The sequence below is a fragment of the Saccopteryx bilineata genome, chromosome 12, assembly GCF_036850765.1.
Source record: "Saccopteryx bilineata isolate mSacBil1 chromosome 12, mSacBil1_pri_phased_curated, whole genome shotgun sequence".
In the NCBI taxonomy this organism is placed as follows: domain Eukaryota; kingdom Metazoa; phylum Chordata; class Mammalia; order Chiroptera; family Emballonuridae; genus Saccopteryx; species Saccopteryx bilineata.
Genome location: NC_089501.1, coordinates 33,824,670 through 33,848,713, shown reverse-complemented (window position 1 = coordinate 33,848,713; position 24,044 = coordinate 33,824,670). Strand labels below are relative to the sequence as shown.

The 24,044-nt window shown below is 46.8% G+C and overlaps 1 protein-coding gene across 3 annotated transcripts in view; it reads right to left on the bottom strand.

Annotated features, from left to right (window-relative positions):
• ARFGEF3 (ARFGEF family member 3) overlaps positions 1-24,044 on the bottom strand; it is a 157,867-nt gene that overhangs the window by 41,809 nt on the left and 92,014 nt on the right. For all 3 annotated transcript variants that reach the window (XM_066248587.1, XM_066248588.1, XM_066248589.1), the window contains 10 exons: positions 23,082-23,194; positions 21,395-22,305; positions 14,357-14,523; positions 13,208-13,373; positions 9,635-9,742; positions 9,098-9,313; positions 8,822-8,932; positions 6,594-6,744; positions 4,138-4,458; positions 1,830-1,963 (listed from right to left, as the gene is read on the bottom strand). In XM_066248587.1, coding sequence (XP_066104684.1) covers positions 1,830-1,963; positions 4,138-4,458; positions 6,594-6,744; positions 8,822-8,932; positions 9,098-9,313; positions 9,635-9,742; positions 13,208-13,373; positions 14,357-14,523; positions 21,395-22,305; positions 23,082-23,194 — 2,398 coding nt within the window. The remainder of the gene's footprint in view (positions 1-1,829; positions 1,964-4,137; positions 4,459-6,593; positions 6,745-8,821; positions 8,933-9,097; positions 9,314-9,634; positions 9,743-13,207; positions 13,374-14,356; positions 14,524-21,394; positions 22,306-23,081; positions 23,195-24,044) is intronic.

The following is a 24,044-nucleotide window of genomic DNA, read 5'->3' as shown; positions in this document are numbered from 1 at the left end:
GACACATGTGAGCCGTGCTTGCTGATAGGAGAGAACGATGTAGTGGACGAGTAAAAGGGGTGGGGAGTCGGGCTGCCTGGGCGCAAATCCTGTCTTCACCTTTTAGTATTTGGGTTAGACTGGGCCAGAGATATGGGTCTCTAATCCACAGCTTCTCATTGTAAAAGTGGAACTAATAGTACCTATTTCTGAAAGTGGAACTAATAGTACCTAACCCTATAACTTTAAGGGTTAAATGTAATAGTACTCATAAAATGCTTAACACAGGCGCATACCTCCTGACCAACACTGAGCTATTATCATGACTGTCTCTATTGTCACCCTCCGTGGTCATTATCCACCTTGCCAATCCTTTGTGGCACCTCTGAAGCCCTTGCCAAGCAAGTCAGGCCCCTCTGCTACACAATGACCTGCTCTCTGGCCTGCTCCATTTGCTTCTGCACAGTCCCTGCCCACTCTGACCTCTTACTTTCTCCGCCACGGTCACCTCTGTCCTCCCCATTCCCTTCTCACTCCTGTCTTGTTGCTTCCCCTTTGCAGCCTGCAAAATGCTCATCAGTATCAGACTCTTCCAACAAAAATGCTTCTAATTAGTCTTGTGGTATCAAATAGACTTCACAATGACAGTAATACTGATCATTGACATTTACTGAATGTTTACTCTGCGTCAGACATTGTGTTGGTTCTTTGTACCTTTAACCATTTCCATTTTTAAAGCAAACCTGAAGAAAGAAATGTAATCACTCCATTTTACAGATTAGTAAATGGAATGCTGGAAGGGTGAATTGACTTTTCTAAGACGATGAATCTGATAAATGGTGAAGGCAGCATTTTGACTCATATCTGATTGATTTCAAAGCCAATGCTTCCTCCTCCTGGGTCTGTTGCCTCTTCCTGACTCTGCTCATTGCTTTTCTGTAAGGCTCAGTCTGCTGGTTTCTCTAATGCCAAAGGCTCAGATGGTTGCCCTGGGTTCAGAGATGCCCAGAAGTCTGACGGTGCTGGAAGGCTCGCTTTATATAGCCAAGGTTTTAAAGTCTATTAAACACTAGTGAAGAAAGGACAGTGGTTCTCAAATTAGAATCTGAAGTAAGAATCAAAAGGCCAAATATATAACACTTAGAACTTCAGATTCCTTGTGATGGAAGGGACCTCCAACCTGGCGCAGGGCTCGGGGCCTCTGCCTGAACTCATCAGGACAAGGTATTTGCGGTTGCAGCACACCCACCTGGGCTGTTGATGGACAGTTGCATTTATGGGTAGTCTGCTACCCGTTAGGAACCACTGGACAGTTCAGTACAACTCTATCCCCTCTTCCAGTCTGGCCTTGAAGAGGGCCTTTATCTGGCCTCATGAATGAAGACAGAGAAACGATCCATCACGAAAGGGGTATGCCCTGAGAGCAGTTCTTCCCGAAGTGGCACGAGGCTTCGATTGCTCCTTCCAGTTTCCTCTCCCCCATCCATTCTGGAATACTGCAAGTCGACTGGACTGAGTTGAGTGGTGTGGTTTGTGACATGCAGATGGAGTTCCCCCTAATGAGAGCTGTCTGCACCCTGAACAGCCACACGACTTCCACATCACAAGCCCAAACTTAGCAGAACCTAGCCCAGGGCCAGTGGCAGCAAGAGCCTTGCCATTCATGAAGAATAATCCTACCCCTCACCCGCACATACACTCATCCTGCCTTAAAACTAGACGACAAATTAGCCAGGGTTAGTCTTGAATCCTGAAGACTGGATTTAAGCCTTCAGGCAGGCTCTGGGTATCAGATATCTGGGCTGTTTTCTGATAACCTCCTGGCACAGGCTCTTGGGGGAAAGAATTACCCGGCATTGCCAGCGAGTAGTCAACCGTGTCCATAATGGAATGGAAAAGCTGGGACTGCGATGCTTTCTTCAGCTGGTAAAGGAAACCTCCCAAGGCCATGAGATTCAGCTTATCCGTAGCGTCTTCAAAGAGCCTGCATGCAACGAAAAGATTTGGTACTTGGAAGCAATTCAGCAAAGTATGGCAGAATGATAATTTTGTTAGACGTGGTCATTTTGTTAGATGTTGATTAATGAAAATGTGTAAACACTGAAGAAATTATGATATCACCATATCTAAAATGATTTTCTAGACGTAAACTCTACCTCTGAGGGTTTAATCTGTAGGGCACAGACCGTATATATAAATATAATTTTAATTTTTTTTAAATTTTTATTTATTTTATTTATTCATTTTAGAGAGGAGAGAGAGAGGGAGAGAGAGACAGAGACGGGGGGAGGAGCTGGAAGCATCAACTCCCATATGTGCCTTGACCAGGCAAGCCCAGGGTTTCGAACCGGCGACCTTAGCATTTCCAGGTCGACGCTTTATCCACTGCGCCACCACAGGTCAGGCTATAAATATAATTTTAAATCTTTGCCTCTTAGGGCCTCACTCAGCCACTGTAGGCACTCCTGAAAAGTTTTGCAAGTTGAAAGATGACAAATGATCGCTCCCAGAAGCTGAATAACAGGAATGGAGTCCTTAGAATTAGCTTCAGTCTCATAAACTGTATGTGGCCACCTTAGAAATGAGGCAAGCTGGCCTTCCACTACACTGGGGTCATCTGATGCCTGCCCTCCAACCCTGTGGTGACACCAGAAGGACAAGCAGGCCCTGAGGTGTCACGTGCTGGGGAAGGGAGAGTGTCTCTAATAGAAATGGAATACCAAGTCCCTTTTGAAGGAGTAGTATGAGGCACAAATCAGTGAACTACTCATTCACAAAGTATTGTAACAAACACATTTTTCCTGCTGTTTTGTAATTCTATCCCCGCCCCCTTTTTTCCTTTTTTTAGCGAGCGAGAGAGAGAGAGAGAGAGAGAGAGAGAGGGAGAGAGACAGGAAGGGAGATGAGAAGCATCAACTCATAGTTGTGGCACCTTAATTGTTCACTGATTGCTTCTCATACGTGCCTTGACCAGAAGGTGCCAGCTGAGCCAGTGACCCCCTTGTTCAAGCCAGTGACCTTGGGCCTAAGCCAGTGACCTTAGGCCTACAGCCAGCAACCATGGGATCACACTGATGATACTTGGCTCAAGCCAGCGACCCTGCACTCAAGCCAAATGAGCCTGTACTCAAGCCAACGACCTCAGGATTTTGAATCTGGGACCTCAGTGTCCCAGGTAGATGCTCTATCCAGTATGCTACCACCTGTCAAGCTGTAATTCTAATACCACCTGGTTTCTGGATCTCATGAACCATTTCTTCTTCTTTCCTAGCAAGAAAAAACAGTGGTGAATGTTATATCCCACCTGGCACTGTATTCAGATTCCAAAATACTTTCACAGCTACCTTGTTGAATAAACAGGAAATAGATTATGTACTGAGTTAGTATATGTACTGGGTTAGTAGATGAAGAAGAAACCGAATCTCAGCACAACTATTTATATAGACATGAACTTGCAGTTGGTTGGTGTCAAAGGCAGGTGTTCTGAGCCCCAGCCAGTGAGGGAACTGCCCACTTCTCCCTCCCTTTCTGTCTGTCCTCACCTTGTAAAGTTCACTGCACCTGTGCTGGGCAGTCTGGGGCACATCAAATCTGGAGAGTGCAGTGAGGTGGTATATCGTGACTGGCGGCCAAAAGCACTTTCAACATCAAACAGTGTCACCAAACACTTAGCTCTATTGTTGATTTTTCCCTTACAAAACTTAATGTGGCTTTCGGGTATCACTCAATAATATATCATATTCTGGGGTATTGGATTTAGAAAACATTAACTATCATAAAAATAGTGGGGTTTTACTATTTGCCAAGCTCTGTCCTAAGTGCTTCAAGTGTGCTGATTAATTTACCCTCATGGCTACCCCGCGAGAGAGCTACTTTGTGACCCGATTTCATGATAAAGGAAGAGAGACGAAGTTGCCTGCGGTCATGGAGAATGGGCTGCCTGTCTCCAATGTAGTCATCAGACAACAGTTCATTCTAAGTGTGGCGTGTGGCAGGAGACATAGTGATATTAAAAAAAAAACTAAGATTTAAACGACTGGCAAACAAATCAAGTCATCCTGGGAGTGATTGTGAGGCCGAAGAGATGGGCGCAGTGCTGCCCCGCGGGTGCTGTGTGGGGAGCCGCCTTCGGGCGCGGTGAGGACGGCGCGCACACACCTGTCGGCCTGCGTGGACAGCGCGAGCACGGCCTTGGCGGCGCTGCTCCCGGTCATCAGGCTGCCCCCGCGGAAGTCGGAGGCCCGGCCGCGGCTGCCTTCCCTGACCAGCTCTTGGATGGAGAGGGGCAGGAGGACGGGGGCCATCCTCAGGGCGCGCTCCTGCTCCAGGCTCTGATCCTGGGCTGAGCCCTCACACTCCGAGTCCCCGAGGAGTCCCGAGCCTCCGGGTGCCTTCTGGGGCTGGCTGATGGTCAGGGGGGGCTGCGAGGTGCCGTCGCTGAAGTGGGTGTGCTCCAGTGTGCCCACGTACTCACAGACCCTGGGGAGGGGCACAGACAAGCGGCTGTTAGAGGCTGCAGCTCCACCGGACCAGCTCTGTAATCCCACAGGAAGACAGAAAGGAAATTCAGCTGTTTTATAGTGCTCCTCAGATTTCTCCTTTCTCTGGTGTCAGCCATCTCTCCCTTCACTATACATATCGTTCTGAGCTGGACCAGACAGCCTGGAAGTGGGTAAGGGTTCCTCAGGTTGTCCTGCCCCCTGCTGGGAGAAAGGTGGATAACCAAGTGCTGTTCATCCCTTCTGTCTGGCTGACGGGCTTTCTGGACTTTGGCTGTTTGAGTGGGTTTTCCCAAGGGGTCCTCCACACCACCCCCCAGTGCTCTGATGAGGACTTGGGAAGTGTTTCCTTACTTTGGGGTCCCGGAATGTGTGTGCAGATGGCTAAGAGGCCCTCTGATCAGGCTGGGCCTCTCTCAGGGGTCCTGTCCAGTGCAGCCATGCCCCATTGTAACTAATGCTGGGGTGCTGGGTGGGCTTGTTCCCAGATCACGGTAAACACAGGGAAAAGTCTCAATGTATGCTACCGCTGCCAACTTCCACACTGTTTGTTCTCAATAGCACCTGGGCTAAGAGGGTTCATGAGAGACCAAGTCTAGATACCGGTCAGGACTGTCCTGGAGAATCCAGTCTGATATTCTAAGTTCAGACAGTTTTCTGATTCCATATAAATCGCCTGGGTATGACTTAGTCTTCTTCCCTTCCTGCTTGTGAGGGCGATGAAGTGGGGGCCAGCCTGCCGGCCCCTTCTCAGGTTCCTCTCAGGATGGGGTTTTCAGCCCCTCAGTGATCTGCGTGCTTTTCACTTTGGAAGTCAACAAGCACTCCTGACTGTATTGGCTTTTAGGATATTAAACGGAATCGAGGTCTGGCCAGTGCCCTGGGCGAGACCTGGGTGACTGAGCCCTGCTGTGACCGTCATCCTGCTCCGGATGGCACATAACTGCTCTGCAGGCACTGAGCTCAGTGAGAGGCGGGGGGCACGCGTGTGCTGAGAAGGGTAAGAGAAGCCCATCTGGGCCTGGGCCTGGGCCTGCACCGGGTGGGCAGTGCGCATGTGCTGAGAAGGGTAAGAGAAGCCCATCTGGGCCTGGGCCTGGGCCTGGGCCCGCACCGGGTGGGCAGTGCGCATGTGCTGAGAAGGGTAAGAGAAGCCCAGCCGGGCCTGGGCCCGCACCGGGTGGGCAGTGCGCATGTGCTGAGAAGGGTAAGAGAAGCCCAGCCGGGCCTGGGCCCGCACCGGGTGGGCAGTGCGCATGTGCTGAGAAGGGTAAGAGAAGCCCAGCCGGGCCTGGGCCCGCACCGGGTGGGCAGTGCGCATGTGCTGAGAAGGGTAAGAGAAGCCCAGCCGGGCCTGGGCCCGCACCGGGTGGGCAGTGCGCATGTGCTGAGAAGGGTAAGAGAAGCCCAGCCGGCCTGGGCCTGCACTGGGTGGGCAGTGCTACTCGCATTGTCCCAGGTCTGCCTGGGTGCCAATGCCCGTGGAGGCATTGTCTGTCTCAGCTGTAGGAGGACTGTGGAGCTGTCTCTTTGCTTCCAGTTTACAGGTGCTGTGAAGTGTGTAACTGATTGGGGGGAGGATTCTTTTCACTTTGATACTACAAAGCTTGGAATAGAATTTTCAGTCTGTCTTTGGCGCCATGTTTTCCTCTGTCTAGCTAAACTAAAAGTAGGCATCTTATACTTGACGTGTACACATAAGCTATCCAAAATCCTACTTTAGATGAAGAGGACATTAATAAACATAAGCAATGTTCTATTTCTGACACACGACCAGCTTTAGATCTGCGTGGTATTCACTTACACAGCTTTTATGAGTCACTATTTAAGAAACTGGTTTTTCTTCCTTTGTGTAACACATCTGCCTCTCACAGACAATGTCAATAATCTAGTCATACTTCCCTAAATCAAATGCAGTCACTCTGTTCTCTAAGACACACATTCAGTTGGGCCCTCTACCCTCTCCTCTTTTTAATTTTTCATTTGGGGATTATCCAAACTCGGTGAGTATCACCATCTGTTTCAGAGCTGGCAGACCCTGGAGTCTACCCCTTCCATTACCCCGAGCTCCCACGGCAGGGGGTGCCACGCAGGGGTGGGGATCCCGTCACGCACCTGAACACGTGTGGCCAGCAGTCCGGGTTGTGGCTTCCCATCTCCAGGCCTACACTGAGGATGGCGTCCATGCACAGGACGTGGGCGGTGTGCAGCCACACCCCCTGCAGCTTCCCGATCTGCTCCAGTTTCTGCTCCACTTTTAGCTTCACTGTGCCGGAGAGACGTTCATGAAAGTAGCATTCCGAATGAGGGAGACAGAAAGAGAGGGAGGAAGGACGGAGAGGAAAGAATGTGTTGTCATGCAAGGGCGCAGGGAGCCTGTAGACATCACTGCAGCACGTTCCTCGATGGCAGGTCCCTGTGGTTCATCATGCAGATTCCCCAGCCCTCCTCGGGCCCCACAGATATCGGGGAGTTCAGCTCCATGGCGTCAGAGGTTGGACAGAACCTGAGCTGCTGGGTATGGTTCCTCTAGGCCCACCCCTGGGTTCCGGGTCAGGCAGAGCCATGTAGATGGGCTTTGTGTACTGACCCCTGCCCCTGTGTACTCAAATCGATAATATGGAAGAATTCCTGATGTTCTGCAAGGTCTGAGATTTAATGATAACACATTCATCACCTAAGTCAACATTGGTATTACACTCTGAATGCCATGATGGCTGCTTTATAACCAGCAATTACCGTATCATTTCACTCCAGCTTTCCATTTCTATTTGCGACCTTCAAATAATAATTTTTTTATTTTGGAATACTAATGAGAAAGAATACAGAAGGTGACTTAACATGTCAGTTATGTAAAATGCAAAGGCAAAGCTAGATGACATCCTCCCTGAGCTGAAGGTGTCGTCATTGGAAGACAGGCCTGGTGGGACAGCTGAGTGACGAGTTAGAACACAGAAATCCCTCCCTTCAGAGGAAGTAAACAGTATTCTTGCCGTGAAGGGCAAGTGGACTATTAGCAAAGCAAAGCATCTTTTGTCACATGGATGTGATATGGGTTTTGTTTTTTATCTGTATATAATTTAAATGTTTGTTTTGGTTTTATAGTTTTAAACTCGTTAAAGTAAGGATTTTTATAGGGTTTACGGCTGTACATACTAAGTAACACCGTGACACCCTTTCTCCACTGACACTGGGATCTGGGCGTGCTGCTTTGCTTTTACATGGCTCTCTCTATAGTATTCAGGTTTGAGGAACAGTGGACTACCCTCTTTTTCTCAGGCTTTAAAAATGTGCCATGGCCCTGACTGGTTGGCTCAGCAGTAGAGCATTGGCCCGGCATGTGGAAGTCCGGGGTTCGATTCCCAGCCAGGGCACACAAGAGAAGCGCCCATCTGCTTCTCCTCCCTTCCCCCCCTCCCTCCTCTCTATCTCTCTCTTCCCCTCCTGCAGCCAAGGCTCCATTGGAGCAAAGTTGGCCTGGGCACTGAGGACTGTTCCATGGCCTCCACCTCAGGCGCTAGAATGGCTCTGGTTGTAACAGAGCAATGCCCTAGATGGGCAGAGCATCGCCCCCTGGTGGGCATGCTGGGTGGATCCTGGTCAGGCTCATGCGGGAGTCTGTCTGACTGCATCCCCACTTCTAAGCTTCTAACTTTGGAAAAATACAGAGACAAAAAAAAAAATGTGCCAACTGTTCCTGTTGCTGCCTATTGTGGACACCTGATACAGAGTATCAGTATAAACTGGACCAGCTTCCCATTCCTCTGGTTGCCATTTTTCTTCTTTATTAGGAAGACCATTCTCTTTCTTTATACTTCCATCCACTTCATTGACTGACTGATTTTAACAAATAAAGATCAACTCTCTCCTGAGTTCACTAAGCTCACACTTTTCTCTGACAAGAGCGAAGTCTTCCCAAGCTTCCTCTGGGAGGTTTCTGCACCTGTTTTCTATTTCCCCCTTCAGAACACTGGCCATTCTTCCTTCCCCACGGTCACCTGTGATGTCCTCAAATGTGCACTCTGAACTGCCAAAGCCAGTGGCCAGATGACAGAGGTGGGGCCAGTGCAGCCAGGCGGGCCTCAGGTGCTACACGATGCCCATCAGCAGCTCCGTGGCCAGCAGCAGTCTGCCTCTGCTGTCCAGAGGGATCTCTGTAAGCAGCCTGCTGGGTCACCCATGTAAGCAGACCCACGCCTGTGGCCCTGTGGGCTCTCATGATCAGTGGTAAACATGTGTCATGTGTCACACATGGAATAGAGATGAGCGTCTGCTCTTGCACGTGCAGGTGAGTGCACGCTGCATACAAGACGACAGGTGGATTCGGGCCCTTCAGCCGTTACCTTGTGCTATGGCATCACTGGGCTCTTGGATGTCCTTGTCCTCTTTCTCTTCCTGGACACAGGAGGCAGCTGCCATTTGGGCAAGAGCTGAGGCGCAGTTAGCCGCAACCCCTTCAGAGGAAAACCAACGGATTACCCCTTATCCGAGTTTATTCTCTAACCATGCACCCCGCAGAAGTCTCCCAAAAGACCCGTTCTCCACTGGGGCCACTCCCGGCGTGTGCCGCAGGGCCACCCCCAGCCACAGGCCGAGGAGCCACCCCCGCCCGCCGGTACCTAGCGCACAGCTCAGCCGCGCGGCTTTCCGCAGCCCGTCCAGGCTCATGCAGATGGCGTCGCGCTCTTTCTGGTTCTGCTCTTTGATGCCCTCGGCTCCCAGAATGAAGGCCAGCGCCTTGGAGCTCCCCGCCATGCGGCCCGTCAGGGGTGTGGACAAAGTGTCGATCAGGTTCTTCCAGCAGCCGACCAGAATATAGCGGGCAAATGCCACACCTGGAACGTGAAGGGGCATGGGTCACTTTGCAGAGACAAAAACAACTGGGCAGCGAGCGGCAGCACGGGATTCTTTGACCAGCAAAGTAGCAATGTGGACCTGTGTGCAATTCCACTATAGGAAATAGAATTAATGGATTTCATTTAGTGCTTATAAATAATGAACATTCCCTCATCAGCCGGATGATGCTAAGTAACTTCCACCAGGCACTTCCACCAGGCACTGGTTCTGCAAAGATAAAACCTTAATTCATTTATGTCAGCACCAGAAACTGCCGGGGCCACATGTGATATGTGTATTTATAACCTCAAGACCCTTACCTGCCACCGTGGAGTCGTCGATTCTTCTGCCCTGGGTGAAAGGGGACTCTGTGGACGCTGAGGCCATCAGCTGGCCCCCGATGGCACTGCTCTCTAAGCCATCAATGTCTGCCAAGGGACAACAGCGAGGTTTTCCTTGATTAGAACGCGCTAGTCAAAGACATACATATTAATCCTTTTGTTTCCAACAAATATTCATTGTTTCCCACAAATATCCCTTGGATCTATTATGTAACAAGTATACAGTAATATTTGATCAGAATATTAAAAATTCTCTTTGATTCAGTCCTGGTTTCTTTCATTGCCAGAGCATTCTTCTGGTAGGCTGCTGTTTATTATTTTTATTGAAAAAATAAGGATGAACTGCTATCTCTTTAGAATATTTATTATTTTAGAATATTATGACTTTGAATACTTTTATTCAAAAACAGTGGCACTTTTCCAAATTTTATATATGCTTATAAAATTTTGTGTATACTTTATATAAGGAAGCTCTGATGTAAAGATGTATATACCTCAACAAGGGGTTGTCTTTCAGAGCTTCCTTAGAAGTATGAAGAACAAATTAAGTCTGTTTGGTCAGACAATTGTATAATCTGATTCCAAAGTACTTTAATGATATCTTAATAATACTTGACAATTTTTCAAAGTGTTTACTTATAGCATTTTTTCATTGGATCTGCAGGTAGATAGGCAGACTAGGTATTGTTTATTCCTATTTCACAGAAGGGGAAATAAATACCCAAAGTGGGTAGGTTGCCCAAGGCTGGTAAGGGAGGAAACCAGATTCAGTAGCCATGTCTTCTGACTCCCATCCAGACCTCTCTCCATGACACAGAACTCCAGTTCAATACGGCATCCTAATTCACCTTGTTTAAATTTTTGTTAAACTCTCGTCTATAGAATGAGTTCAACAAACCAATCCCTACCTCACTGGCAAGAAGAACTGGCTTGGGGTTGGGAATACTAGGCTTTAGCTTTGGCTGTGAATTAAGTAGCCTGGTAGCCCCGAATCAGGTACTCCATCCTTTGGGCCCCAAATTCCTCCGTAAAAAGGAAGTAACCATTGGAGAAATGACCGTAGAGTGGAAGTTTATGTACTTATATGCAACGAACACAGCTGAATGCAACACAGGGAGGGGATGGGAGAGGAGGGTGGCCTAAGTTTGTTTCTTGACTTGAGAACTTTACCCTCACCCCACAGGATGGTGTTTGAAAATTATTTCATTATATTGTTGATTCTTACAGTGACTCCATGAAGCCTAGAGACTTCTGGCAACACATCTCTTTGAAAGTTGCTAAGAGGGTAGATCTTAAAAATTCTCACCAGAAGAAAAAATAATCTGTAACTATATGAGGTAAATGACGTGAACTAAATGTATTATGGTGATCCTCTTGCAATATATATATTTATATATATCAAATCATTATGCATACACCTTGGACTAATACAGTGTTATACGTCAATTACATTTCAATAAAACTGGAGGGAAGAAAAACAGGGAAAAATCTACATTACTACCAATGTGGGAACAGGCCAGTTTCACTGAAGTTAATATGATTTATGGCCAAATAGTCTAATGACATTCACCAGAAATTGCCACTTGTCAAACTTATAATGTTGCCAGCGTGCTAGGTAAAGGACTGATGAGTACAAGCAATGAGAAGCTTATCCAATCCTGAAGATTCCGCAATTCTATGGAGCATGACATCGGGAATGGCCACAGACAGCAGTGTTTGGTGATCAGATGGATGCTACAGCTTTTCCTTGAACATAAGGAAAAGATGACAAGGAAGTTTCCAAGCTCTAGGGTGACTGCGGCTCAAATCCACTTGTCACTTCATAACTGGCATTTGCTACAAAGAATCACAGGAGCTAATTTTGTCTAATTCTTCTGAAAAGCCTATTTTTCTATCATTAATCTAAAGTTAGATAACTTTCCTATGGACATAGCAACCGAGCTTACTGTTCTGTTATAAAAGAGATGGCTGATGAACAGTGATGAGTGATGAATATGACTACTATAAATAGCTTATTATTTTTCATTTTTTTTATATCCACTAAATGTCTCCTTTTATTAACGTTCAGTTAAGAGATTAATTTTGGCACAAAGTGTGGTATTTTAAAATTAAACCTGGCATGCTTAGGAGCCTCACCCAAATTCCAAGGCACTTCTAAGCTTTGGGTAGTACCTTTAATCCCTACCGAAGGGAGCTTATGAAGATAGATGGAAACCAAGAGCTGCTTATAGGTAGGATGAATAAATGCGTCACACATTGAAGAATTCATATTTTTCAAATGGATGTAAATGTCATCACGATTAATAAAATATAAATTGGTCACTTGTCCAGTGATCCTGATCCCCACGGCTTAGGGCCCGGCCTTGCTTCCTCTAAATTCCAACCTAGTTCTGGAATCAAGGTTCCAAACACCAGACAATGACCAGGACTCTGCTAGCTGTGGAGAGACCTCACTCTGTGCCGTGATTCCCTGCCCGATTCTTAAGTTGCCCTGAAATTCCTCACTGTTGGATTTCACCGCCAGCGGGCCATTCCGCCACCTGCGTAAGGGCCTCTAATACCAACCGCAGGCACCACACCATACCCTTTGGGCAGGAGATCCTGCCTCCTGGCTGGACCGTGCTGCTCCGGCCCCGCCCTGCACCTTCCTGCCGTGCGCCCTGCCAGTGCAGAGCCGTGCTGAGCTGTGCGAGGACATGTGGCACGACAGAGCGGGCAGGGCCACACTCGACACCCCTGCCCGCTGGAGCCAGGGCAGCAGCACGCAGATCAGAGACCGGTCTGGGCACTCAGAGCAAAGGGAGGACAAGCCTGGAGAGCTGATTTATTAAGGCTCCCGAGGACCAGACCAAACTTTTGAGCACACTCGGATCTTTCCCCGACATCATGGGTCGGCCACGCAAAGCCATGAATGGCTGCTTTTGCCAAATCGTTGCTTCATGACCACACCCCGTGATGCTGGCTGTACTCTCATGTGAAATGTCTAATAGTTAAGTAGGATTTAAAAACTCTGGGCCCTAAAGACAAAGATATTGGGCAGCCACTTGACATTATTTTTCATTCTGATACAGCTGGAAAAGGAAGGGAGGGCCTCTGATAAGGGCAAGAATGGGAGTGAAGCCGAGGTTAAAATCAATCACTTTACATTACGGGCAAATTTCCAGGAGCACCGAATGATATCACATAATATAGATAACTGTCTATTAGTACATGAGGGTTTCCAGGAATAATTCTGGGCTTTGTGCCCAGAAAGTACTTCACATCCCAGAAGAGGCCTATGGTTTTCCACCAACAGACAGACATAGGTGCTAAGTAATTTCTAACATATGGGGCGCAGTGAGCTCTGCAGTCCCACACGCAAAAAGGACAGAAAACTATTGGGCGGTGAATTCATGACACTTTTCTGAAATTGTCACCAACCACCGAGGAAGTCTTGTGGGTGCCATTTTAAGGCCCGCTAGAATCAAATGCGTGGCCTCTGTGAAAGGAGATCGGCAGAGTGGGCGGGCCTGCCCCGCCGAGGGGCACGGAGCCGCGGAAGGAGCCACTGACCGGTCAGCATGGTGATGAGCGGAAGGCTGTTGTCCTCCGGGCTGCCCCAGTAGCCAGCCTCGCCCAGCATGTTTCTGTCGAGCACCTGGTGGTAGAGCTCCTCTATCCAGGCCTGGGAGAAGACCATCAGCACCCCGCTGGTCTGGACCTGCTTCATGAACTCTTTCTGCAGAGAAGAGCACAGAGCAGGAACCAAAGCTGACGCCCTGCAAACAAGTGGGCTCCTCCGCTCTCCCGCTGCCCCCTCCCTTCCCAGGTCCCCGGAGCCGGTGCTTCTAGGAAGAATGAAACCTTGCTGATCCGGGCTCGGGGAAACCTGAGATGGAGAAGTTCCATGCTTCATGAAGTTCCTTCCATCGATGATCTCTTTTTAAGAAAGCCTACTGCGGGATTAGGGACACTGAATTTTATATTTTTGTCTTCTCTGATGTGTGGGAGGATTAGAAACTGCACAGAAATATTGACCGGGCTCCTTCCCACTGCCCTGCAGCAGCCGTGACTGAGCGCTCCCTGAAAACACATGGGTGTGTCGAGAGATCTTTATACTCATGGAGCCACCTGACCCTTGGGAATTTAAACTTCATCAAACAGACAAACGGTTCCCTATTCACGCAGCTCCACGAAGAGGCTCCCGGACTTATGTTGGGGTCCACCACGGAGTGGCCTGCGCAGGCAGGGGAGCCGACCACAGGGTGAGCACTGTCTTTCTCATCCCATACCTTCCAGAAGGAAGGTGCTCTGTTGTGGACAATGAGCAAGCTTAGCTTTGGGTCACGAGTAGGTCTTGGTACATTTTGGAAGACAATGAAATGTTTTTGTAAAAGACACCTTCATTTTCAGCAAAAGGGACCGTTCCCTTCACATATTCTGCTGCTACTTAACGTGTGGATCAAGTGTTTTTGAGTGTGTCTTATGTGTGTGTTGAATAATGCCACCAGATGAAGTCACTGGGCCCTTGGCAGCCAGCCCTTTCCAGCCACTCGAGGCCCTGCACTCTCTGGAGCAAGGTATACTCTGCGGCTGGTTGTGCTGTGCAAATCGCATCTCGTCTCTTTCCACCCTCCACAGCGCTGTCCCCCACAGGGCACTGAAGCTCAGCTTGCTGGCCCTGCTTGTCCCCAGAGGTCCGAGTGGAGCACGTGCACTCACCAGCATGCCGGGAGCCAGGGCGGGCCGCTTGCGGTAGTAGTCGCCGTGGGAGAGCTTCAGGTTGAGGAGCAGAGCGCAGTGTGTGGCCGTGTACAGGCTGTCCGCGTTCATCAGCATCTGCAGGCTGAGGCTGCTGTTCCCATCAAATCCGGGCGAGTGCATCATGCCTGAGGGGGAGGACCAAGAGCCCCGAGGGGCTGCTCACACTGCCCTCGCAGGACTGCTTCCGCAGAGCCACGAAGCAGCCCCAGCGATGGGAACGTGCACCAGGTGGGACATTTCTGGAAAGCAAGGGCAGCCAGCAAGGCATGTCTTTGGGGACAGCTACACACCCCAGCCAGCCTGGTAGAGTCCATTGACCTGGGCAAATCTTGTGTTACATACCAGCCACTTTGCTAAAATCACTCACATCCTCAAAGTTTCAGCTTTCTACCCCAAAATGGGCAGAATATTTGACCACGTGTATCTCCTGCTCAAACGCATCAACAGCTTCCTGTCACAATAAAATAAAACCTCACTTCCCCTCCTCTCTCCTTTCACTCCCTGCAGCCACACCTGACCTCACCAAGCCGGGGCCTGCTTCGGACCTTTTCCCCACTTACCAGAATGGTCTCCGCAGATCTCTGGATGACTGGTTCCCTCAGTACCTTCAGGTGGGTGCTGAAGTGCCAGCTATTCAGAGACCTTCCCTCTTATCTCCATCTAAAATAAAGTCCTCACCGACCTCCCCCCTTCCAGTACTCTTCTTCCTCACCTTGAGTTTTCCTGTTGCCTCAACAGCATTTATTCTACCTGGCATTATATTAGTATACTGATCATCTACCACCACTATTACTATCCACGGTTATGTCAGATCTATGAGAGGATGGGACTTCGTTAGTCTTGTTCACTAGACAAACCCCAATGCCTAGAACAGTGCCTGGCATATAGTTGACCCTGAAAAGATATTGGCTGGATGAACAGATAAGAATGAATGAACAAATTTGCTATGAGAACTAGATGCAGTGAAGCCTTCAAATTGGGGTGACAAACTATACAAACCACACCCTTAAAGATATTCTGGCTATTTGTTTTATTCCCAGTGCTCTATAAAGTTCATTTTCTCCCTTTGTTATTAAGATGTTCTTTATGAAAAAAGCTGAAAGAATGCAATAACTTTTAGCACTTCTGCAAGTATATGTATGAGATAAATTCCTAAGAGTAGAATAAAGACATATATTAAGTCTGATGGAGCCAAAATATCTTCCAAATAGTTGTATATACCAATTCTTCCTCCAACTATGTATAAGAACACTCTTTGACCCACTCAGCAAGCTGGCATCGTCAATTTTTTAAACCTTTATACCCAGATTATATGATTTTCTTGAAAACAGATTTCTTTAAGCCTATGATTCTAATTTTCTTTTTTTAGTGTGAGAGAGAGAGACAGAGAGACAGAGACAGATAGATAGGAAGGGAGAGAGATGAGAAGCATCAACTCACAGTTGCAGTACCTTGATTGTTCATTGATTGCTTTCTCATATGTGCCTTGACTAGGAGGGGAACTCCAGCTGAACTAGTGACCCCTTGCTCCCGCCAGTAACCTTGGGCTTCAAGCCAGTGACATTTTGTGCTCATAGACATGAGGTAATGTCTGTGATCCCATGCTCAAGCCAGCAACCCTGCACTCAAGCTGGTAAGCCCATGCTCAAACCAGATGAGCCCGAGCTCAAGCCGGTGACCTCGGGGTTTCAAACCTGGGTCCTCAGAATCCCTTGTTAATGCTCTAGCCACGTGCTACTGCCTGGTCAGGCTGATTCTGATGATAGAATTTATAAGAAAACATTTTTAGTGATTTGGAAAAAGGTACAAAGAAGAAAATCTACAATCATACCATTTTGAGATGAGTATTAACATACTGATGTTAATTTTGAATCTTTTTTTTTTTTTTTTGAGAGAGAGGCAGGGAGAGAGACAGGAACATCAAGCTGCTCCTGTATGTGCCCTGACCAGGGAATTGAACCAGCAACCTTTGCTACAGGGCACACTCCAACCAACTGAGCTATACGGCCAGGGCTTACTTTTTTTTTTTTATTTATTAATAAGAGACAGAGAGAGGGAGAGAGAGAGAGGGAGGAAGAGGGAGAGGAGGGGGAATGGGAGTATCCATCTGTTGCTCCACTTAGTTGTGCATTTATTGGTTGCTTCCCATGTGTGTCCTGACTGAGGATTAAACCTGCAACCTTGTCGTTTTGGGACAACACTCAACCAATTGAGCTAACTGGCCAGGGATTTCTTTTACTCATCTTGGAGGTAATCTTTGCAAGGGGAGGGAGTGATAGACCAGGCCAGCATCCAATGGCTGACCCACAGTGGAGTCAATGTGCTCCATTAAACCACAGTGGGAACTGAGGAGATTAGCCTGTTGGCAGCAGGACCACAGAGTGAGGGGTCTGTCATTTGGTACCAGACAAAGTCCTAATTGGTAAAAGCATTGTGAGGTCACCACAATTAAAAGACCAGTGACTAACATAGGTACAGACAATCAATAAAAATCATATTTGGAAAAAAACCAAAAGATTTTGACATATCAATATATTGATTTCTGCATGTAAAAATTAATGTCACAACATTATCGATTTCTACTTATAAATTTCAATGTATTGATTTCTACATGTAAAAAAATTAATGCCCAAACATAAAGCATCTGATGGGACATTTTATAGACCTCTAAATTTGAGCAGTTTCTATGACTTATGGGGCCACATAAAACATTCACTCAAGCCCTGTTTTGCATGCACTGTAAATATTGATTTGAAAGGCACAAGAACACAAAGGCCAAGATTTGCTTTAGCTTCAATTTTTATAAAATCTTTGCTAGGATTATATTTCCTAATTCTTGTAGGAAATGAGGCAGGGCCCTCGGAAGTCAGTCTTGACCACTTGACAACTCATTTATCTGGAATTATTGAGGATGTTATTTATAAACATTAAGTTGAGGGCCAAATCTTACCTGTTTAAATGCTGACACTTCTGCAGCTGAGTTATTTTGTATGGATAATGTTCATTTTAAATAGAAGGCCCTAAATTCAACTCTTTCTTGGTGACTCAAGGACATTATTACTGACGCTGCAGGCAGCGCTGGGATCTGATACACTGCTGTTCTTGGGGCTCAGCGATGTTTGCCAGTCTGTCCGCCTTGAGGCCAGAACACCAAGCCGGGCAGGGCCAGTTGTCGAGCTCCTCTCTCCAAGAATATTCCAGCTGGGGCCCCGGCCAGTTTGCTCAGTGGTAGAGCATCGGCCTGGCATGCAGGAGTCCCGGGTTCGATTCCCGGCCAGGGCACACAGGAGAAGCACCCATCTGCTTCTCCACCCCTCCCCCTCTCCTTCCTCTCTGTCTCTCTCTTCCCCTCCCGCAGCCAAGGCTCCACTGGAGCAAAGTTGGCCCAGGCGCTGAGGATGGCTCTGTGGCCTCTGCCTCAGGCGCTAGAATGGCTCTGGTTGCAACAGAACAATGCCCCAGATGGGCAGAGCATCGCCCCCTGGTGGGCGTGCCGGGTGGATCCCAGTCCGGCGTGTGCGGGAGTCTGTCTGCCTCCTCGTTTCCAACTTCAGAAAAAAGAATAAAAAAAGAATATTCCAGCTGGGAAGACAACAGGCTCCTAGGCCCTAACAGACCCTTCCAGAGGGCTGTGAACTCTCCTTCCAATTCAGGCTCCACCCATGACTCCTTCAGTCTAGGAACTATTTCACCTCTTTCGGAACCAATGAGCAAATTCATCAATCTGCAGACAATAAATATCTATTGAGAATAAGCCATGCATAGCTTGGATCCCTTAGCATATAGCACAGAAAAGCTTCTCTATATGTTTACGGAAGATGCAGCTTTGTGTGTGTGTCAGCATGAGAAACATGGAGACAGAGAGAAACGAGACACACACACAAACATACACAGTAGGAATCTTCCAATAAAAGATGTCAAATTTAATGATGATAGTCTAAAAGATATTAGGAAACAATATTTTTAAGAAGAGTATTTACGTGTTGCCCAGTCTTTGAGCAAAACATGAATTTTATGTATGTGTGTGAGTTCCTTCATGGAAATCAAACATCCAAACTTTATTTTTATATCTAATTCACAAAGGAAAAATATTGAGAAAAAAAATGTCAACTAGGCTCTAAAACTGGTATTTTCAGGTCATAAAAAGAATCACAGTGTAGTTATGAAAGCTGAGAATTTATAGATCTTTTTCCACACTCCAAGATAGGTTAGAGTTATTTGAGAGCTCAGAATTAGAAGTTCTATATCTTCTCTGTATTTCCTTAAATATAACTGTGTTGAAGTACATTTTTTTGTCCTTTTTGCAAAGGATAATCTGGTCAAACAGCTTCTTCTTTTTTCTTTTTTAATTTATTGATATTTAGATAGTGGAGAGAGAGAGAGAGAGAGAGAGAGAGAGAGAGAGAGAGAAGGGGGAGAAACAGGAAAGCATCAACTCACAGTAGTTGCTTCCCATATGAGCCTTGACTAGGCAAGCCCAGGGTTTTGAACCGGTGACCTCAGCATTCCAGGTCGACGCTTTATCCACTGCGCCACCACAGGCCAGGCTCAATCAGCTTCTTAAAGACATGTATTAAGCTACCTCTAAACGCAGCAGTCAGCTCTGACCAAGTCTCAGTAACTGGGTTAGAATATTTTTGTGTTTCTGTGTGATGTACTTTTTGTTGGAAGTTGTGTGCATATGTGATGTCATGAGCTAGACATGTTTGCAAGTCTCAAGGAGCTGAAAGTATAGAGGGGACGATGGATATATCAACAAATAATGATAAATGTAGTCAGCACAATGACGAACACGTGTTCGAAGCTCAGCGGTGGAAGGTCAAGTGGTGATCTTGGCTGTTATGGTTCTCTGTTGGTCCTCAGGACCATTAGTCCTTTTCATCTGAGCACAGGCCCAGGGAGGTCCATCCACCTCAGCATTCTATGGTCAAGAAACCCTTTAATTTCAGGGGAAGGTACAGTTGAGAACCCTGGGGTCAGGCAATCATTGATTTCTGCCATAAACTTTTTGTACCCATTAATTGCTTTTTCCTGTATTACTGTGAGATAATAGAAAATATATACGTTGTTCTGTTCCTGGCACAGAGTCCGAAAACCCCTGTAGTTCCCTAAGTAAGAATACTAGAAGCATCTCTTGTTCTCATACTTTTCTGTGATCTCCTCCCTGACACAGGGCTCCTGAAACCCCTGTAAAGTTCTAAGTGATAAGAGAAACAGGAGCATCTTTTGTTCTAATGAGGTCACTCTGGGTGGGCTCCTGGGTGGGGACTGGTTGCTAGAAAGACCAAGCCATGATGAGAAGCTTGGAATTTTCAGTTTCATCTCCTACTCCATACTCCAGAGAGGGGAGCAGGGGCGACAACTGAAGTTAGTAACTGACCATGCTTATGTGAGGAAGCCTCCATAAAACCCCAACGGGAGCGGGTTTGGGGAGCTTCCAGGCCGGTGAATATCCATGCACTCCAGCTCCATGGGGACAGAGGCTCTTGGGCTTAGGCCCAGGACCCTCCCACACCTGGCCCTGAGTATCTCTTCATCTGGACCCTCCCACACCTGGCCCTGAGTATCTCTTCATCTGGACCCTCCCACACCTGGCCCTGTGTATCTCTTCACCTGGCTGTCCATCCGTGCCCTTTAGCCTAGCCTTTGACAAGCTGGTAAACCTCAATATGTATTTTCCTGAGTTCTGTGAGCTGCTCTAACAAACGAATTAAATCTGAGAGGGGGTAATGGGAACCTCCAATTCACAGATTGCAACAGGCATCTGAAATGGGGGTGGGGGTAGTCTTGTGGGATTGAGCCCTTACCCTTGAGATACGACACTTTCTCTGGGTAAAGGCATCAGAATTGAGTTAAACCGGACACTCAGCTGGTGTCAGAGACTTGCTTACTACAGGGAAAAATGTCCACATATTTGGTGGCCAGAAGTGTCAAAAGTGAAGTGTCCTGTGTGACTAGTTAAGGAGACCCCCCAGGGAAGAAACGCACAGTAGGAAAGAACAGGGTTTTCCCTTTACAAGTGCCTTGCAAGAAAATTATGTTTATATTTACCACTCCCTGTGTGAAACGCTATTTCCCTGTACTCTCTTTCTCCTTCCTTCACCAGAACTCTAGGTGGCTATGGTCCGCCCTTCACTAAAACCAGCATGACTTTCCAGAACACTTTCCCCACAGTTCTCCTGTTCAAATATGGTCTGGGTCACAAAGTTCACATCTGACAGACAGGAAGGGTCTGAGGTTGGAAAAACGGGCTGTTTCCCAAGTGCACCAGAGCATCACACACTATTTGGAAGTTCAGGGGAACTGAGAACACATTGGAAAGACGGCTTGCATCTACCTGAGCCCAACCTCCACCTCATCCAAGACCTCATTCAAAACAGTTTGTACACTGATATACCAAAAGTGTGTTCGCTATGATTTTTAGACACCAAGGCCTAGAAGCGCATTAAGAATCCAGTGTTTTGGGAACCACAGATTGCCGTTTTGTTTCAGTCAGCAGTTGCTTTCTAGAACGCAGTTGCCTCTCACTCCTCACTTCACACAATATACATGCTCACAAAAGTTAGGGGCTCAGGAAACGTGCAGATACTCTAGTACTTTCAGCCTTTGGTATAGTGCACTTTCACCAATGAAATAAACGTTGGTTTTGCATCTCATTTGCATAATAGAACAACTTTCTTTGCTTGTTTGCTTTTCTGATGTTCTTGTTTAATAAAAAAAAAAAATCAAATGCTTTTATCGCTTCATATTCATTTCGAAATATCCCTTAATTTTTGTGAGCAGTACATTTATCACCCTCAAGAGAATATATTCCAGCCATCAATTACCTACTATTCAAACAAACCACCACCAGTAAGTCTTACATTCCTCCACTCTCTTTAAGAAACCCAAAGATTCATTAAGATGCCTGGAGCACTTCAAACAAGCATGGTAGTCATTGCCTGTTAATGACTGCATATTCTCGTGGACTCCACAGCAAATACTGTTCATACCAACCTGAGCAGAAGGTAGAGGCAAAGTTCTGGAGGGCGGAGTCCACCTCTTCCACGCTGGGCAGGGCCAGCAGGCGGGGAAGCAGGCTCTCCAGGGACTGCACGAACAGCCTGGCGCTGTGCTGGTCGGCCTCCTGGTTCTTCAACAGCTTGAGAGACAGAGCCGCGGTCCGCAGGGACCTGTGGCCCAGGCAGTCCCGCGGGGTCTGCTCTTCGTCGGCCAGCGAACAGTTGTCCGACCCGATGTCCGACACGTCGGACCTCCCCGAATCCTTTTCTGCTGCTATGGAGTACTGATCGCAGGAATCGAATTCCGTCCTGGAAAGGTCCTGGTCATCGATGCTGAAATTGCTCTCGCTGTACCGCGACCCATAGGACCTCACCCTGCAGTCCACCGACAGGAAATTGGTAATGTCGGGGTACGCCACCGTGTGGCTCCTCTGAACCACGTCCGGCTGGTCTCCGGCTTCCGGCTCGGACGCTTTGCTCAGCGTCTCCTTGCTCTCCTGGCTGGCCGGGGACTTGAGGCCGTCCTTGTGGTGTCTGGAGTGGTCCTCGGGTGTGGTCTGCCCCAGCTCGCCCTCCAGAGTGGTCTGGCCCGTGTCCGTGGTCACGCTGATGCTGATGTCCGGGCTCCTCTCGTTCCCCGACTCCCACGGCGTGTGCTCCGAGGACAGGACCCGCCGCTGCCAGCGGAAGTCGGCCTCGTTGATCTCCATGGAGTCTCGGCTCGACTCGGCCCCGTCCTTCAGCTCCTCCAGGCGCAGGAGCAGCAGCTGGACCTGGCCGTCGCTCAAGCCCTTGCCCTGGCTGAGCTCGTCCAAGGCCCCGAGCAAGGTGCAGACGCAGGTCACGGCGGCGTAGCAAGCCTCGATGCCACCCTTGATGCACGCTTCCGTCATGCCATCCATGATGCTGAAAGCGTTCAAAGGAGAAAACGCCACCGACACAAGAAATGTTGGAAAACACTCCAAAATGAACAAGAACTGTCAGACTGGTGAACAGGCCCGTATTCAAACTATGTCCTCTAATTTACTTGAAATTAAATGGGCCGCGTGAAAAGGAACTGAAACAAACACTCCGGGGCTGGTGAAGGAGAACCTCCCAGTAAAGCGGCCCACCTTGAATCACGCTATCGGGGTTGGCTGGTTTATTTGGGTGCAAACGAAACTCCAGATGGGAGTTTATAATCTTCACCAGGACACGCAATCAGTAGCCTCACCATTGTATTATGTTCAGTTTTCAAACAGAAAATAGTTATAATGACTATGATTATGATAATAATCTTCTATGGAATAAACATATACAGCTATTACAAATCAAATAATATTTAGTTTTCTAAGGGGAAAAGGAAATCCTATAGCTAAAAGGAATTCTATAACTAAAGGAGGAATCCTATAGTTACTATAATATAATTTAAAAAATTTTTCCCTAAAGTAACCCTAATGAATCATTTTTGTACATTTAATTTTGTACACTGGGTTTTTTTGTCAATACAAAAATATGGAAAGTTATTTGATGATAATAAACTGGGATAAGATCTTATATGGCCTGTGTGTATGCTATTAAATATTCACATTTCATATAATGTAGATTCATAACATTTCAAGAATTTCAAAACAAGGTTTAGAGTATTTAGAGAAGCAGCCTTTGCTAAGCAACATAGACGTAAAAAGGAGAATGTATCATACAGTTTGAGGAGATCCAGATGAGACTTTCTTTTTGAAATTGATCTTTTTCTGGATTCGGGTTCAGTGGAGCTAGGTCCTGCCAAATCACACAGACGCTGTGGGCTCCCAAGTAGCTATAATAAAGTAGAAATAATGGAACAGTGACTATTATAAAAAAAAAAAAGCACAAGGTTTTAAAAACTGACCTAGGTTTTGATGAAGAGTGAACACTGGGTTCCTAGTTCCTCAGTTCCGTACTGGTGGAGATGAGAATTCCTTCTTCCTAATCTCTGCAACAGTTCATGTGTTAGAATGACCTGTTCCTTGAATGTTGGTCTGATTTCTTTCTAAAGCTGTATGGGGTAATTTTTTTTCTAATGGAATGGTTTTAACTACTGATTCAATTTCTTTAAAGATAATGGGACTATTTAGGTCTTCAACATCCTCATGAGACAACTTTTTAAAAGTTGTGTTGTTTCTTAGGGATTAATTAATTTTATCTAAGTTAACAAATTTATTGGCCTATTTGTCTTAATACTTTCTTTGAAGTTTATAACATCTATAGTTATATGCATTTTTTTCATTCTTCTTTTTGTTTGTTTTTATCAATTCTGGAATTTTTTTTATTGCTTTTCTTTTGCCAGGAGGTTTTTTTTTTTTTTTGGTCTTTTCAGATTCCTAGTATTTTTTACCTTATTGATCTACTATATTATATTTGCTCTTTATCATATTACTTTCTGTTTTATCCTTGTTTTTCCTCCTTTCTGCTTCCTTTTAATTTAATCTGCTTTTTTTTTCCAACAACCTAAGTTAGAGAATTAGAAGCTATACACTGAAGTTATACATATCCTTCTGTGTGGTGTATGGTTGCATTTTATAAGTTTTCATGTATAGAATTTTCATAATTGTTCAGTACTGATTTTTTATTTCCATATGGTAGAAGTCTTTATGGAAATTTTCAATTTGAGGCTAAATTAATTCAAG